At 40.9% G+C, this 18,938-nt stretch overlaps 1 protein-coding gene across 3 annotated transcripts in view; it reads right to left on the reverse strand.

Annotated features, from left to right (window-relative positions):
• Positions 1-18,938, reverse strand: part of hmgxb4a (HMG box domain containing 4a) — a 30,984-nt gene that overhangs the window by 1,054 nt on the left and 10,992 nt on the right. The window contains exons 6-12 of one of the 3 annotated variants that reach the window (XM_061885363.1): positions 17,241-17,444; positions 16,973-17,151; positions 13,434-13,515; positions 13,289-13,353; positions 13,089-13,179; positions 3,428-3,576; positions 47-169 (exon numbers count right to left, since the gene is read on the reverse strand). In XM_061885363.1, coding sequence (XP_061741347.1) covers positions 47-169; positions 3,428-3,576; positions 13,089-13,179; positions 13,289-13,353; positions 13,434-13,515; positions 16,973-17,151; positions 17,241-17,444 — 893 coding nt within the window. Of the gene's footprint in view, positions 1-46; positions 170-3,427; positions 3,580-12,363; positions 12,831-13,088; positions 13,180-13,288; positions 13,354-13,433; positions 13,516-16,972; positions 17,152-17,240; positions 17,445-18,938 lie in introns of those variants that run through there. The other 2 variants (XM_061885362.1, XM_061885364.1) reach the window with 2 other exon arrangements.

The following is an 18,938-nucleotide window of genomic DNA, read 5'->3' on the forward strand; positions in this document are numbered from 1 at the left end:
CAAGGAAATACGGTATATCCAAAATGGTGTAATGCCAATACTGTACCAGAACGTTCCGGGGACATCCGTTTAACTGCGGTATTTGAGCCGTGAGGCAGGTCAGAGGGCCGAGGGCGCACAGGATGGAATCAAGAAGCACGGACAAGCTCCCAGACACTGCTACCATCCCCTGAAACATGCAGGAACATCACTCACATTGAAGAGTTACTGAGGCTGCACACACACACACACAGACACACACACAAGTACCACTCATGGTTCACAATACACTTGCCTAATCCCAGCAAAATTAAAATTAACACATGGGACACTTGCACCTTCAAAATAAGAACATACTATTATTCCTAATCCCTTCATATTCTCCACTGCTTGCTAGTAAAGTACACTTCATTCACTAACAGTGTTACATAAAAGGTGAGTTAGAGCAGTGGTTCTCAAATGGGGGTACTTGAAGGTATGCCAAGGGGTAAGTGAGATTTTTTAAAAATATTCTAAAAATAGCAGCAATTCAAAAATCCTTCATAAATATATTTATTGAATAATACTTCAACAAAATATGACTGTAAGTTCATAAAGTGTGAAAAGAAATGCAACAATGCAATATTCAGTGTTGACAGCTAGATTTTTTTGTGGACATGTTCCGTGAATATTGATTTTAAAGATTTCTTTTTTTGTGAAGAAATGTTTAGAATTAAGTTCATGAATCCAGACGGATCTCTATTACAAATCCCCAAAGAGGGCACTTTAAGTTGATGATGTAGCTTACCTCCACCAGGTGTGAATGAATGATGGGTTACCACTTCTCTGTGAGCGCTTTGAGTATCTAATAATAGAAAAGCGTGATATAAATCTAATCCATTATTATTATTATTATTATGACAACTTCTATGTGTAGAAATCTTTATTCATAATTGAATCACTTGTTTATTTTTCAACAAGTTTTTAGTTATTTTTATATCTTTTTTTCCCAAATAGTTCAAGAAAGACCACATGAGCAATATTTTGCACTGTTATACAATTTAATAAATCAGAAACTGATGACATAGTGCTGTATTTTACATCTTTATCTCTTTTTTTCAACCAAAAATGCTTTGCTCTGATTAGGGGGTACTTGAGGTGGGCGGGGTTTGGTGGTAGCGTTCCGGAAGAGTTAGTGATACAAGGGGTTCTGGGTGTCTGTTCTTTTGTGTTTATGTTGTGTTACGGTTCAGTGTTCTCCTGAAATGTGTTTGTCATTCTTGTTTGGTGTGGCTTCACAGTGTGGCGCATATTTGTAACAGTGTTAAAGTTGTTTATACGGCCAACCTCAGTGTGACCTGTATGGCTGTTGACCAAATATCCATTGCATTCACTCCTGTGTGCGTGTAATTGTCGTACATGTGACATAATTAGACAGGCACGCTGTTTGTAAAGAGGGAAAACAGACTTGACGATAAAAGGCAGTGCCTTTAAGGCCTGCCCCCAATATTTTTGTCCGGGCGGAAATCGGGAGAATGGTTGCCCCGTAAGATTTTCGGGAGGTGCACTGAAATTCGGAAGTCTCCCGGGAAAATCGGGAGGATTGGCAAGTATGTCAAGGCCTTGATTTTTGCAAAGAATAATGACCTTTAATGACACACACACAATCCTGTCAGTCTACACCGAGGGATATATTTTTCCAAAAGCAATCTTCCCACTACAGAGGGAAATTTCAAAGGCACTTTTTGGGGGATTTTGCCTCTTGTTCACAATCATTAAAGGAGATAAGACACTTCTTTAAAATTAAAAACATTTTTAGGATAGTTTGTGAATTAATGTGTGTGAATGTTGTCGATCTGTGGCAACTTGTCCAGAGTGTACCCTGCCTCCCGCCCGAGTGCAGCTGAGATAGGCTCCAGCGCCCCCCACGACCGGGAAAGGGACAAGCGGTATAAAATGGATGGATGGATTGCGGTGTTTTTGACAAAACTGCCAGGTAAAAAAAGTGTTTAACTGTTCAAAATTATCATTGTTAAATAATTATTTTGTTAGTATTAAGAGTAGGCGAACTACTGTGGTAGGTGAATATATTTTCAAACTCTAGTAAATAATGTGATGAAGCTTAGATCTATATTTATGAACATCATGTTTTCCTGTGTTAGCCACTCAAACAGACCTGATTTGAAGTTATTGAAAAAGACTGAAAATAAATTGGGGGTGCCCTTGTGAAGGGGACAAAGGGGGAAATAGCCACAATACCTGACCGAGCTTCTGCATCATCATACCTCGTCTAAAGCCCTAAGGTCAGCTGACCAACTGCTGTTGGCGGTCCCCAGATCCAGGCTAAAGACCAGATGGGACAGAGCCTTTTCCGTTGCCGCCCCTAAGCTCTGGAACAGCCTTACCCTCCACATTAGGGCGACCCAGAGCAGGGGGATTTTCAAAACCCTTAAGACCTACCTCTTCAAGCTGGCCTTTGACCTGAGCTGAGTCTGCCCACTAGGCCACCATTTTCGAGTCCTACCCCCCACCCCTCACCCCTTCGCTTTAGTTTTATTTTTCTATTTGTCGCACTTTTATTATTATGATTTTTATTTAGCTAATGTTTTACTTTTTATTTGACCCCTTTTACCGTACTGCTTTTTGCACTATTTTGTTCAGCTCATTCATTGTTTATGTTCTTTGCTTGTTTTCCGTTTCTGTTGCTCTATGCTTTTTTTTTTTAACCTGTAAAGCACTTTGGTTCAATTTAAAAGTTGTTGTAAACATGCTATATAAATAAAATTGACTTGACTTCTGTTTTGTTTTCATTTAGGCTCAGTAAGTTACCTGAAAGCCAGGCTTTAATGTCGTGCAGGCAGTCAATGTGACGTTGGACCGTGTTATTCTGTTACATTATAAAAGAAAAGTTCAAGGAAGAGAATCCCTCTGCCATCTTTCACTAGTTTTTTTGATATATAAATCGCCCGCTTGAATATTTCCTCTTCTCTTCTCCGACTTTCTCGTCCTCATTTGGGACATCTGTTGTGATTTCACTTCCTGGTTCCATGTCCCGCCCTATCTTGCCTCTGATTGGCATGTCCCTAATGTTTTGCTGTAATTTCAACGAATCGTGACAACCTTCTTCTTATACGTAAATCAACCAATCATCATTGATGTTCCCCGTATAGTTTGTCCCCTGCCCGTGGAGTTGCGTTGCTACGTAGCATCCATTTTTAAGTTAATAATTTTCAATGGAAATCCGTAGTTTTTACCACTGGATTATCCAAAACCGTACTCATTACAGTAAAACCGTCGTTGTTGGCAGGTATCGCAAAGAGACGGGTAAAGATTTTAACACACATTGTAAGTCAGAAAAAACAAAGAAAAACGGAAAATATTTTTATATATTTTTACAGAGATAAAAAAAAGACGGATTTCCGACTATAGATGAAAAAATCCCAAGCCTGCTCAATGTACACATGCTCACCTCTGTTTCCTGGAGCCGGTGGCCAATCAGGGATAAAGACTCTCCGAGCAGCTGCAAGTGAGCGGCTGCATCGATTGGATCCACCTCAGGGACTCTTGCAGGGGAAAGAGGCGCAGTGACCGGTGTTCTGTTGGATTGGGAAACGATACCTGCTTTGATGTGGAAAAACACAGGAAAGACAAGATCGCTGTCACGTGGGGGACGGCAACCTGCGGCTCTAGAGCTGCGTGTGGCTTTTTAGCATTGCTCTAGTAGTTTCCAGGACCTTTTTCAAAAATGTATTAAAAAGGAAAAAGATGGGGAATTTTTTTTGTAGTTTTAATGTGGTTTCTGTAAGAGACAAACATGACAAAATGCCCACAGTTTAATATGTTTGTGTTTATGAGAGTATTTGTAAAGCACCGTTTTGTCCTACTAATTTCGGCGGTCCTGGAACTCACCGTAGTTGTGTGGACCGTAGCACAACAGTTTGTTTATGTTAAATATGGGTGAATAAACACAACGTCTATTCTGGTTCACAACTTTTAATCAACTCTAGTACAGAGGAAAAACCGGAAACACTTTTTCCTTCCCGCCAATAAACACTGCGCATGCGTTAACTCCGTATCCCGCCCATAAACACTGCGCATGCGTTAACCCAGTATATGGAGAAACATGTTAACAATCTCCCTATCTTTTATATAAAAAAAAATAAATAGCACATGTTTCTTAAGAACAAATACATGTCTTTTTAAACAACAGAAACAATACAATCAACACATGTTTCTTAAGAACAAATACATGTCTTTTTAAACAACAGAAACAATACAATCAACTTAGGTAAGAACCCATTTTCCTTCACTCAATGCTTTCAAAAGCATCAAGGGTGATGCCCCCTTTTTTGTAAGACAGTCAGCCAGTTGAGCTTTTGTTACTGACCAAAGTACCTTTTGTATTTTTTTGTTGTGAATAAGTTCTTTGATGCCACTTATATCTAACCGAAGCCTTTTCTCTGTTACCTGTTTTGTTGATCGAAGAGCATCATAGAGAGAATGATTATCAGTCACACAAACTAACGCTGGAGCATTTAGACCAGCGGTGCCAGTAGTGAGCTCAGAATAGAGGGTGGCAAGAAACACTGCATTGTCTATTCCATCCGACATGGCCAGAGTTTCTCCGGCAAGGGTGCTTCGCACCACACGTCGAATTCTCTTGGACTGCCAGAAAAGGGGGGAGAATTTACCTCCTTTTCCCATTAGGGTGATCAACATGCCCCCTTGTGTACCTCCATCAGCAAGATTTCCTAATGAAGCATCGCTGAATACAGTTAGGTTTAAGGCAGTATCATTTCCCAAATGTTGAAATTTTAAAGTCACTTTTTCAGCTTTAAGTTTACGAACTAACTTATTAGCATTGTGAATTGATTGCACAGTCGCATTCTTTAGACTAGATGCCAGACAACAAGAACCAAACATTACGTCAGGTCTTGTCTGTTTTGCAACCCAGAGTATCTGTCATATTTTTGATCTGAGTTGTTCTTTTTCTGTTTCATTAAGAGGAGCATCTCTTTCTAGAGCACGGACTGGCTGTAAGTGAATGGGGTGCAGACTTTCAATGTAGCTGTGCTGATGCAACTGTACAGAATCATTAACAATTTCAATATCCATTCCCAAATAGCAGAAATTGTCATGTTCCTCACGTCCCACTTGGAACTCAGACTTCAGTTTAGGGATCACATTTTCTGAAAAGTTTGATGAGCCTGCCCACATAAAATCATCTACATGACATGCGAGTACACCTGTCACTGTGTTTTCATCATCCAGCCAATAAAATACTGCTGGGTCTACCTGTGACACTTTACTGCCTGTGCTCAGCATGATTTCCTTCACCTTGTTGTACCAGTAGAGAGATGCATCAGCAAGCCCATACACACACTTCTTTAGTTTCCAAATAACCCCCTTACAGTTAGCTTCTGGAGGAGGGTTGACATAAATGTCTCTAGACAACTCCATACCCTGTAAAAAGGCAGACTTAATGTCCATGGAATGGACTTTCCAATGATTTTGACAAATGACACTTAGCAATAGCCTTAGAGATTCAGAAGCACAGGTTGGTGAATCTTTTTGTAGATTTTTTAAATTAAGTTCTTCAAACCCCCTTGCTACAAGTCTGGCTTTGGGTACAATACCAGTGTCACTTTCTTTGAGACTACAGACCCACCTAGTGGAGATACACTTTTGTCCTGTATTTTCAGTCTCTTCAAAAACATTATTGCTTTTCCAGCTTTCTATCTCTGCCTGTTTGGCTGCATCAAATGATATGTCTTTTGTTATGAGTACATCAGCCTCCCCGACAGCTGACTCAGTGTTAAGATGCTGTACACACGACATGTCAACAGCCTCTTTTAGTCCAGTACTGCCATCCGGCTCAATATGCTGCACATTATACCAGTTTTTATAGGGTCCTGTTGCTTTACCTGCTCTACTGAGTACTTTAGCCCTACACGTTACACTTGTATCTCTTTTCACGTAAGTTACAATATGTCCAGTTTTTAACTTCACATTAGAAGCAGGGAGAAGATTATCACAGGCACTGTGATTCATTTGAGGTGCATCACTTTGAATTACACCTTCACTTGTGTTTCCCTCTCCATCACTGTCATGTTCACTTTCACTGTCTGTGTTTTTTTTATTATCTGAGCTACATGATGGTATGTGTAAAGCATCTGTGTCACTATCAGCGGTTATGTTCTCTTCATGTTTTTCACATCCTGTTTCAGTGTGAACTTTACTTTGTGTAATTTCCTTGTCTTTAATCTGTGTGTGCACCTTATTAAGTCGTGAATGATGAACTCTAACTAGAATACCTCCATGTCTTACAAACACAACAGCTCCATCTGACCAATCACCACTCCTGGTCCCTTCCACTCTGCACTATCTCCTCGTTTATAGTAAACCTTTTCTCCTGTGTCATATTTTTCATCTGTGTGTCTAAGCTGTTTTCTTAATGCCCTTCTTATCCTCTCTGAACATTCAACTTCAGTAAAAGCCTTCCTTGAGGCATGCAGAGCTGATATGTGTTCTCCTACTCTTGTGCTCACTGTAGTGCCCTCTAGTGCAGGTAGCTCATTTACCAATACATTGGGAAGATTGTGCACCATCAAGCATTTAGTGATGGTTTAATAACTTATAAACGCATGCTTACCTTAGCTAAAGCTAATTATTACTCAAATCTCATCCACCGCAATAAAAACGATCCTAAATTTTTGTTTAGTACGGTAGCATCGCTAACCCAACAAGGGACTCCTTCCAGTAGCTCCACCCACTCAGCTGATGACTTTATGCAATTCTTTAGTAAGAAAATTGAAGTCATTAGAAAGGAGATTAAAGACAATGCGTCCCAGCTACAACGGGGTTCTATTAACACTGACACGATTGTATATACGGCGGATACTGCCCTCCAAAATAGTTTCTCTCGTTTTGAGGAAATAACATTAGAGGAATTGTTACAACGTGTAAATGGAATAAAACAAACAACATGTTTACTTGACCCTCTTCCAGGGAAACTGATCAAGGAGCTCTTTGTATTATTAGGTCCATCAGTGCTAAATATTGTAAACTTATCACTTTCCTCGGGCACTGTTCCCCTAGCATTCAAAAAAGCGGTTATTCATCCTCTTCTTAAAAGACCTAACCTCGATCCTGACCTCATGGTAAACTACCGACCGGTGTCTCACCTTCCCTTTATATCAAAAATCCTCGAAAAAATTGTTGCGGAGCAGTTAAATGAACACTTAGCGTCTAACAATCTATGTGAAACCTTTCAATCCGGTTTCAGGGCAAATCACTCGACGGAGACAGCCCTCGCAAAAATGACTAATGATCTATTGCTAACGATGGATTCTGATGCGTCATCTATGTTGCTGCTCCTCGATCTTAGCGCTGCTTTCGATACCGTCGATCATAATATTTTATTAGAACGTATCAAAACACGAATTGGTATGTCAGACTTAGCCCTGTCTTGGTTTAACTCTTATCTTACTGATAGGATGCAGTGTGTCTCCCATAACAATGTGACCTCGGACTACGTTAAGGTAACGTGTGGAGTTCCCCAGGGTTCGGTCCTTGGCCCTGCACTCTTCAGCATCTACATGCTGCCGCTAGGTGACATCATACGCAAATACGGTGTTAGCTTTCACTGTTATGCTGATGACACCCAACTCTACATGCCCCTAAAGCTGACCAACACGCCGGATTGTAGTCAGCTGGAGGCGTGTCTTAATGAAATTAAACAATGGATGTCCGCTAACTTTTTGCAACTCAACGCCAAAAAAACGGAAATGCTGATTATCGGTCCTGCTAGACACCGAACTCTATTTAATAATACAACTCTAACATTTGACAACCAAACAATTAAACAAGGCGACACGGTAAAGAATCTGGGTATTATCTTCGACCCAACTCTCTCCTTTGAGGCACACATTAAAAGCGTTACTAAAACGGCCTTCTTTCATCTCCGTAATATCGCTAAAATTCGCTCCATTCTGTCCACTAAAGACGCTGAGATCATTATCCATGCGTTTGTTACGTCTCGCCTCGACTACTGTAACGTATTATTTTCGGGTCTCCCCATGTCTAGCATTAAAAGATTACAGTTGGTACAAAATGCGGCTGCTAGACTTTTGACAAGAACAAGAAAGTTTGATCACATTACGCCTGTACTGGCTCACCTGCACTGGCTTCCTGTGCACTTAAGATGTGACTTTAAGGTTTTACTACTTACGTATAAAATACTACACGGTCTAGCTCCATCCTATCTTGCCGATTGTATTGTACCATATGTCCCGGCAAGAAATCTGCGTTCAAAGGACTCCGGCTTGTTAGTGATTCCCAAAGCCCAAAAAAAGTCTGCGGGCTATAGAGCGTTTTCCGTTCGGGCTCCAGTACTCTGGAATGCCCTCCCGGTAACAGTTCGAGATGCCACCTCAGTAGAAGCATTTAAGTCTCACCTTAAAACTCATTTGTATACTGTAGCCTTTAAATAGACTCCCTTTTTAGACCAGTTGATCTGCTGTTTCTTTTCTTTTTCTTCTATGTCCCACTCTCCCCTGTGGAGGGGGTCCGGTCCGATCCGGTGGCCATGTACTGCTTGCCTGTGTATCGGCTGGGGACATCTCTGCGCTGCTGATCCGCCTCGACATCTCTGCGCTGCTGATCCGCCTCCGCTTGGGATGGTTTCCTGCTGGCTCCGCTGTGAACGGGACTCTCGCTGCTGAGTTGGACCCCCTTTGGACTGGACTCTCGCGACTATGTTGGATCCATTGTGGATTGAACTTTCACAGTATCATGTTAGACCCGCTCGACATCCATTGCTTTCCTCCTCTCTAAGGTTCTCATAATCATTATTGTCACAGACGTCCCACTGGATCATTATTGTCACCGATGTCCCACTGGGTGTGAGTTTTCCTTGCCCTTATGTGGGCCTACCGAGGATGTCGTGGTGGTTTGTGCAGCCCTTTGAGACACTAGTGATTTAGGGCTATATAAGTAAACATTGATTGATTGAAGATTAGGATTTTGACCAAATACCAGTTGATGTGGACTATAACCATGTACACTGTGCATGCAGTTCTTAGCCATTAAGGCCCAGTCCAAGGCAGTACTCCAGTCACAATCTTTTTCGTGTTTAACTTTCTGGATGATGTTCGTGAGTGTCTGATTATGACGTTCCAACAGTCCGTTGCTCCATGGGCTGTATCCTGCGGTTGTCTTGATCTCGATATTGAAGTTTTCTGCCATGTCCCTGAACTCTACATTGTTAAATTCTCCTCCGTTGTCACTGAAGAGCTTCTTGGGAGGACCATGGACACTTATCCATGTGTGGATGAAAGAGTTGACAATTACAGAAGATTTCTTGGTTTTCACAATATTTCCAGCGCTGAAACGTGTGAAATGGTCCATTATATGTAAATACCAAATGCCTGACTCAAGCTCGTGCAGCTCCACCGCCACAGTTTCATTGTATTCCGAAGCAAGAGGCAAACCAACAGCTGGCTTTGGCTTTGTCTTGCTATATCTTTGGCACGTGTGACATGCATCCACTATTTGTTGCAAAATATTGAGACAGTCCTGGTCTTTGTTCCCTGAACTTTGAATTAGCCTATGCAGGCGATCTGCTGATGCATGGCCAAATTGTCTGTGAAGTTTGAGTAGGACCTTGTTCTTCTCGATTGTGGACATGTTTTCTGTTACAATCAGGACTTCATCTTCAGCACATAAATCTTGAATCTGATATTCCATGTCATCTTTGTCTCTTATGTCTACACAGTAATGTCCTGAGCTGGTAAACTGAAGAGGTATCTGCTGCTTAAACATCACTACCCTGTCGTTTTCTATGTCTAACGTAGTTCCTGCCTTTTTTAATGATGTTTTACTCAGCAGGAGTGGAATATTGACTTTGACAACTTCTGTCTCAATGTTACACTTTGTCCATCCTATTTTAGCAGGTAGATGCACTTTTCTGGTGGAATGAATCACATTTCCATCTCCAAAACGAAACATTCTGTTGCTAGACCTTTCTGTACTTCTTAGCTTATTTACCTGCTTTTCATTGAGATTATGTACAAAACTTTCAAGCCACTTTTCTCCACACACTGTGCGAGTGCAGGCGGTGTCTATGATCGCTGAGCTTGCTGCTTCAGTCATAAAAATCTCAGCTTTAGACTGGGGATCATTCGTTAACAGCGTGATATTAACTTCATCCAAATTGTCATTTTCAGTCAATCTTACTTGTTCGTGCTTTTTGTGCGGGCAGTCCTTTGCCCAGTGGCATGTGCTTTGACAGACGGCACATCGTGATCGTTTACCGTACTTATCCAGTGGGTTTGTACCAGGTAACGGCGTCACCGATCTTCGTTGACCACGTGGAAACGGTGTGTTTGGTCTTCCTCTCCATTGTGGCTGTTCTGTGAGGAAAGCTGGGTCCTGGTTCAGTTGTATCTCGCTTGACTTGCCCGTTGTTTTACCTTCGAATATCCGTTTGAGAGCGGACTTCATTGACGAGAAGCTTAGCTCCGTGTTAGCCGTCAGTGCTAGCTGCCTGTCTTTCCCATCGAGGCAGGCTGTGTCAAGAAGTTTGAAGGCTAACACCACATCAGGGAGTGTCATATTGTACATTTTCATCCGGTTGTAGCGCTGTTCAAAGTCAATAATATAGTCCACCATTGAAACGGAAATATTTTTGGTGATGCGGTCGAAGTACGTGTACGCTTCATATGCACGATCCTTTTCCTCTTTCAGGAAAACGTCATCCAGTTTTGCAAATAATGTCGTCATACCGTTGTCATTGTCCAACTCCTCTGCAGATATCTCCATTGCGATTTCTCTGGCTCTCCCTTCAAGTCCCAAAGCCACGGCCAGTGCTTGCTTTTTCTTATTGAGTTCTGTAACGCGCATCCAAATGTTAACTTCATTTTTCCAGCACTCGTATGGCTTGGACTCGTCAAACCTCGGCGGTATTTTATAGTTTGCAGCCATCCTCAACCATCCTCTGCTACCAATGTTAAATATGGGTGAATAAACACGACGTCTATTCTGGTTCACAACTTTTAATCAACTCTAGCACAGAGGAAAAACCGGAAACACTTTTTCCTTCCCGCCAATAAACACTGCGCATGCGTTAACTCCGTATCCCGCCCATAAACACTGCACATGCGTTAACCCAGTATATGGAGAAACATGTACAACTTTCTCCGGCGCTGCCACAGAAAGACGTGTTTTATGCCACTCCATTTTTGCCTAATTTTGCCCACCAAATGTTTTATGGTGTGCGTGAATGCCCAAAGGTGAGTTTTGTTGATGTAATTGACTTGTGTGATGTGCTAACCAGGCATATTTGGTCAGTGCATGACTGCAAGCTAATTCATGCTAACATGCTATTTAGACTAGCTGTATGTACATATTGCATTATTATGCCTCGTTTGTATGTATATTTGAGCTCATTTAATTTCCTTTACTTATGTCCTCTGTGTATTTAATTTTTATTTGTAAATCTCATGACACATTGTCTCTATGTAATATTGGTTGCATTTCTGATAGTTGTTTGTCTGCCATGTTGTTACAGACCACAGCAAATGTTACCCAGCTTGCAAAGATTGTAATAAATCCTTTAGAAGAAGATGTTTCCTTTAACTCGTACACACACATCTATAGCTTTGGCCATTCAAATACAGTGATTTCCAGGAATTATCTCATCCTCTGAGAAGTTTTACAAAATGGCTTCGAATGCTGTAAAAATGTGTAGAATAAATATTACATTTCAACATTTCTGTCAACAAAGATTTGCGTCGGCATCTGACAGAGTCATGTTGATAGTAGGCCAATATGGACAAATTATGTGTTTCCTTTATTATTACACTTATTACACTTTTATTTATTTTTTTTCAACTAAAGACATTTGTTTTTGTACTTTTGGTCCAATATGGCTCTTTCAACATGTTAGGTTGCCGACTCCTGGCTGAACCCAAAGTTTTCAAACTCAAAGCCCAAAGATATAGCCCGCGAAAGTCTAGACATAATGTGTGTCAATAGTCAATAAGGCACTCCGACTTTCTTGCTCAATGAATTTCAATTTTGACAGAAAAAAAGTAATGCATGTAAATTCTAAAATCTACTTATCACATTGACTTGTAATTCCGAAGCAAATTTTAAAATCTGTTTGTTAGTAAACAACGATAATTATTAACGAATGTCCTGATCAACATTTTTGGCCTCTGATCCCGATCCGATTTTTAAAGTAAACACATTTTTAAAAAACATACCTTATAATTTGCTTGTACGGTTCTAATTCAGATGGTATTGAATGCTACATACAATTGTTGCATAAAACAAAGTGGCGGGAGCACAATAAGTAAACAAAAGAAAAAAACTACCATTGGTTCCCGTTTAAATAATTAAGAGTTTTGCTCGCAAAGCCTTCCTTTATTTACAGACTTACTCCCCGGGTTTGTAAACAATGACAAAAACGATCATAAAAATTATTTTTTAATAAGAAGGAGAACAGTAAGTGATCGCAAAACATTTAACAGCTTCTCTCCTCATTGGGTTATCCCTTTATCCACACTCTGCTGTCCCCGCCTTCCACATGCACACACAGACCGCATCACCGGCAGCACAAGCTACATCACCAATAGGTGGACCACTCTTATGTGTGCTCTATTAGAGCAGTCTTGCGCTTATTTTTAACATTAAATGAATCATGGAAGCAACAAAATACAAATGTATGCTTTTTTTTCTAAGTGAATGAAGGGATTTAGTGGATGAATCACTGCAGCCCTAACTGAGACACAGCTGTGGTAAAGATCAGCTGAGCTCAGCAGCAGATCACAGATCAGTTAATAAAGTCAAATATTGGCCGGTGTCCAACCCTGTAGAGAAAGGAGTATTTTTGTTTTTATTATATACTACCTGGCTTTGGACTACACATCTTTTTAACTTTATTTTCTACATATATTATGCTCTCATGGTAAAAGGGTAAAATTCAACATTATGTGAATTATTTACTTAAAACATAAAAAAAATTGTTTCAGCCCAACATCATAAGTAAGGCCACACCTAATCTAGTAAAACAGCCACCAACCAGTTGATGATATGCTGAATTTCATACGAGTTCTTCTCCGCCATACCTTTGCTTTTGCTGGAGCTCTTGTGTTTAACTGTGGTAGCCTCAGCCTTGTTCTGTTTGTGCTGCAGATACTGCGCTTTCTGCCTCCAAAACTGCAGATGCAATAAATGAAACACTTCTTAGCCACCAGGAACGAGAAATCACCTGATATCTTTTCAAGATTGTGTATTGATAAAAGACATAACATAAAAGACCACTTACCAGCTTGTCTTTCTCCGGCATCCTCTTCCATACCTCTGCCAACTTTTTGCTTAGTTCACCAAAAACTGAGAAGAGTTAAGAGGTTTTCTTTGAGGCGTGGCTCATAAAAACAAACGTTGTAAAGAAGCTACAACAAACGGCTTACCTAGTCCCGGCTGTTCAGCAGTTATGTTAACCCGATACTCCTTGCAAAACACCTGATAGGCTGATGCGCTCTTCTTCTTGGGCTGAATAAAAACAGGAGAAAGAAGCATAATGGAAGATGTGCTGCCCAATACAAACCATGGCTCGAGCTTTGTTAACTGTATAGTCTTATGAGATCCAATACAAGAGATGAACAGTTTTAAAAGTCCTACGCTTAGAGAGGCAAGTATTCATTTTAACAACAAGCTCAAAGGGAAACTGCACTTTTTTAATGTTGCCTATCATTGATAATCATTATGACAGACAAGAAGACATTTTTTTTTGCAATGCAAAGAATGGGAGCCATCAATTCTACCTTTAAAGCACTTCCTTCCATCCATCCATCCATTTCCTACCGCTTAGTCCCTTTTGAGGTCGCGGGGGGCACTGGTGCCTATCTCAGCTACAACTGGGACGGCGTGGCGCAGTGGTAGAGTGGCCGTGCGCAACCCGAGGGTCCCTGATTCAATCCCCACCGAGTACCAACCGTGTCACGTCCGTTGTGTCCTGAGTAAGACACTTCACCCTTGCTCCAGATGGGTGCTGGTTAGCGCCTTGCATGGCAGCTCCCTCCATCAGTGTGTGAATGTGTGTGAATGGGTAAATGTGGAAGTAGTGTCAAAGCGCTTTGAGTACCTTGAAGGTAGAAAGGAGCTATAAAAGTACAACCCATTTATCATTTATTTATTTACAATCGGGCGGAAGGCAGGGTACACCCTGGACAAGTCGCCACTCATCGCAGGGCCTTTTATGGCATTTTAAAAATGCATTCACAAACCGTCAACAATACATCATTTAGGTTCCTTAACCTGTTTAATAACCAAACTGTAGCTACATTGTAATTGTAACATTGAGGACAACTTTCAAGTGTAGTAACACATCGGCATACTTCGGTATTAGCCGTAAAAGCTAACTAAGGAAAGAGATAAGCTGGCAACTGCATCAACACGAAACACGTTTGAGTTTGTAACGCACAACACAATGTGATAAGACACCAATCTGTAATGAGTGAAAAACATGAACAATCATATTACAGTATCTGTAAAGTATTATTTAATGTTTACTAGCCAGACAGTGTATGTACTGTAGTTGTAATAACACACATTACATGCTGCGTTTATCACGATCAATATAAAGTTTGACTCACTCGATGGACAGTTGTCTGTTTGGTCCAACTGGCCGGGGGACATGTTTTCCGGTTTATTTGGGTAAACACTCAATTTATGTCGAAATAGCTTTACGTCAAACTCCACATTTACAGCTTCGAGTCACTTTCACCCAGGGCTGGGCGATATGGTCTTTTATAGCTCGATATTTAGGGCCATGTCACGATACACTGTATATTTTGCGATAGTTTTGCCTTATCCTTGAATGAACACATTATGCATATACTCTAAGTCAATTTAGCTAAACTTTATTTATCAAACAGTTATTAAGGAGTGGCACAAACATTCATGTCATTTCAAAATAGAAAGTGCAAGATTGTCAGAAACATTTTAAAACAAGGCATTAGTGCACTTTTGTGAATGTCACTAAGATGACATATCAAAACACTAAATTGAAGTGCACTTTTTGTACAGAACGCCACTAAAATAGTTTAAAACAAATAAAGTGCGCTTTTGTGCATGATGTCACACAAGATATTTTAATAAGTATCAAATAAAAATGAGCTCCATAATAGGAAATCAAATAGCAGTGCTGCTACTTTTTGAACCAACGCTTTTGCCCCATAATTGTTCAACATATTCCCGCTTGAAGCCAAACCACCGCCAGACGATGCACACTGTGCTGTTTCACTTGGGAATTCATTCTTCCTTCATTTGTTACCAGATTGGCACCTTGTTTCTTTCGTAATACCATTTGCAACGCACCGTTAGCATCATGGCTAATGTTACCCATGCAGCTACCTCTCTGTTCGGGGAGGGCGTGTGACGTATGTAAGAAGGTGCGCTTGTTTATGTCTTTGTGAGACGGAGAAACAGGAAAGAGTGGGAAATGCATGCAGTGTAATGCCCGCAGCAAAAAGCAACTGTGTGAGAACATGTACTCAAATATCACGATAAAGTCATTTTCTATATCGCACAGAGACAAACCCGCGATATATCGAGTATATTGATATATCGCGCAGCCCTACTTTCACCTCACACTCTCGGCTTCAGTCTGCTCCAATACCCCACTCTTCCTTTGTGCTGGTTTCTATGAGCATAAGTTCATCCTCCATATATTCATGTTCAAAAAGATAAGTTTGTGAATCCTCATTTGTCCAAAAATAGTCATCTATGTTGTTTGTTACCGAATTTGCCATGATTGGAAGACACACATGCCTTTGTTAACACATTTGTGGGACATTTGTTGCCAGAAGTTAGTTAATGCACCTTTTAACTGTCACTGTTTTAATTGAATTGTTATTTTACTTTACCTATGTTTTGTACGGCGCTTTGTGATTTTAACTGTGAAAAGTGTTTTATAAATAAAATGTACTCATTTACTAGAAGTCGGCATTGCGCTGCATTTGAAACTGAAATAAACGAGCCAAGGAATTAGTTCCGGAAATCATTAAAATGACCAAAATATGGTAAATATTGAACATATTACATATTGTTAGGAATGTGTCTGTTAATACATTACATATAGACATGCAGTGTGTATATGCAGTGTTTTGGAGTGGTTTTAGGGATTTGAAGGCTATAACAGTGACTCATTAGCCGCATCTTCCAAGAGTTCAGTATCTTTACCTCCTCACCCCAAAAAAAGACGTGTGTTCTTGTCTCTTGTGTTAAGATCCGTACTCTGATCTTCTCATATTATAGCTTATTGTTCCATTTTTGTCTCATTCTCCGTCTGACCCTGTTATTTCCTGTTTAGTGTGTCACTTTGGTTACTCATTGATTCCACCTGCTAATCACGTTCCCTGCACACCTGTCACTGTTGATTACTTCATTATTTAAGCTCGCCCCTTTTCGTTCTTCTTTCTCGGATCCTAATTTGCCTACGCGTAACAGTGACGACCCTCTTCATACGACTGTATGTATTTTCTCGCTAGCTCATATGCTAAGCCACCTGCCATTTTTAGCTCACATGCTAATTGTGTTTTGTTTTACATTTTTGTGCCTTTGTGCCCAGTTTAGTTAATTTGTACATCCTAGCTCTCACGCTAGCGTCTTTTGTTTACCTTACTTAGCTCTGGTGTTTTTGTTCAGAGCTCCCTTTTTGTTAAATAAATCCTTTATATCTTGCCGTTGTTGTGTTCATCGCTTCCGACGCATCCCTGGAAAAACAACTCCGGCAACAATATACCAAACAAGTCTCACATTTTGTGGACGATCGTCAACATTCCCAAAAAAAAGTGCAGTTCCCCTTTAAGTTGTAATTTTTTTTTTTAAATATGTTGCCAGTGTCTTGTAGCACTTTCTTTGTAAAGACAAGACTTTAATCCAGCTCTTATTGTGAAAGTGAATCTAATGTAGCTTGAGAGTGAGTTAAAAGCCATGAGTTGCTTACCTTATCTTTGTCCTTCTCATTTTTCTCTCTATCTTTCTCCTCTTTCTTCTTCTTCTTCTCTGTTGTTCCATCGCTGCCTTGAATGTGGGGGTGAGGGACGGGTGCACCTTTTGTGTACATCGGACCAACAGCGCTATGACAGATGGTGGGATGGATGCTGCTGTGGCTTCTTGATGAGTCTGAAGAAGGCCAGTCCAAGGTGAAAATGGAATGTTTACAGTGATGACGATCAACAACGCACATGGAGCATCGTGTAACAGAATCTCACCTCCAAAACCTTTGCTGTGTTTCTTGTCCTTCCCACTCTTGTCCTTGTCTCGGTCTTTCTCTTTGTCCTTTTTCTTTTTGCTCTTCTTGCTCTTCTTCTTTTTCTTTGACAAGTGCGTGTATGAGTCGTCTATAATGAGTTCGCCCGCCTCCAGCTCGCCTCCCGACGAAGAGCTATCGTCTCCCAGGGCCCCTCCATAATGACCTTGGGTGAGATCACAGCATACAACAAAACATGACAAACAAGTATTAAAAACTACAGGATCTCCTCACTGACAAACAGTAGGCAAAAAACGTTAAAATCAATACCAATATGTATAGAAATACAAATTACCTTTAATATTGTTGCTTGTAAATAGTTTTTATGTATGTTCTTACATATTTTCATCAATGATCTAACATGACTTTTTCAAAAACTTTTACTAAACTTCCATCACCACAATAAATTGCTTTAGCTCAATGGGACCACCAAAAACAAATTATTAAATTAAATTAGGTTTACAAGGGAAATGTATGGTGCCTCTCTAAAACAAAACAAAAAACACCACACAGACAAACTTCTCATGTTTCGGTTACAAAATTATTAGTCTTTACTTCCTCCACCCCTCAGCCCAACAAATAAATCAATTTAGTGTGCAGAGATCATTTTTTACCAATTTACCAGTCAATCTACGTACCCATCCTCACGAGCTTTGGGTTATGACCGAAAGGACAAGGTCACGGGTACAAGCGGCCGAAATGAGTTTCCTCCGCCGTGTGGCGGGGCTCTCCCTTAGAGATAGGGTGAGAAGCTCTGTCATCCGGGGGGAGCTCAAAGTAAAGCCGCTGCTCCTCCACATCGAGAGGAGCCAAATGAGGTGGTTCAGGCATATGGTCAGGATGCCACCCGAACGCCTCCCTAGGGAGGTGTTCAGGGCACGTCCAACCGGTAGGAGGCCACGGGGAAGACCCAGGACACGTTGGGAAGACTATGTCTCCCGGCTGGTCTGGGAACGCCTCGGGATCCCCCGGGAAGAGCTGGACGAAGTGGCTGGAGAGAGGGAAGTCTGGGCTTCCATGCTTAGGCTGCTGCCCCTGCGACCCGACCTCGGATAAGCGGAAGAAGATGGATGGATGAATGGATAGATCATTTTTTGCACCTTTTCTAGCTCGTGGGCATGAGTGAGATTCGTAGGTGCATGCATGGCCCACACCACCTGCCATCAAAATATCATGTAGGTTTGTAGCAATTTACATTTCATTATGTTACATCGATTTTGTATGGATTTATGAAGCTTTAGATATTGTTGGATTAATTGTAAATAAGTTATCTTATTTCTATTCAAATATGATTGTTTTGCGCATTGTGTAGACAAGTATGAATGAAACTTGGCTTAGATTGAATTTAGGTTGACCTACCCACTTAAATGAGGAATTTGCGGATGGCCCAGAGCAATGCAGGAAGTTGCTAATCTTTTTATTGCTATGTATTTGCCTGTGTTTAGTTATCAGCACAGGGGTTAGGTATCTCACACAGCTGTAAATCCCCCTCCCTGAGCGCAGCTGTGTGTGCGTGCTTGTACTGAAAGGGCTTCCCTAAATGAATTAAAAAGGCAAGGAGGCTGGAGAAAGTTTCAGAGTAAATTAGGAGCCTGTAACTGACAACTTGCTCCAGTTTCTCTCCTCGTACATGAAAAGCAATCACTGGTTTGTCTTCTAT

The sequence above is a fragment of the Nerophis ophidion genome, linkage group LG23, assembly GCF_033978795.1.
Source record: "Nerophis ophidion isolate RoL-2023_Sa linkage group LG23, RoL_Noph_v1.0, whole genome shotgun sequence".
Taxonomy (NCBI): Eukaryota; Metazoa; Chordata; class Actinopteri; order Syngnathiformes; family Syngnathidae; genus Nerophis; species Nerophis ophidion.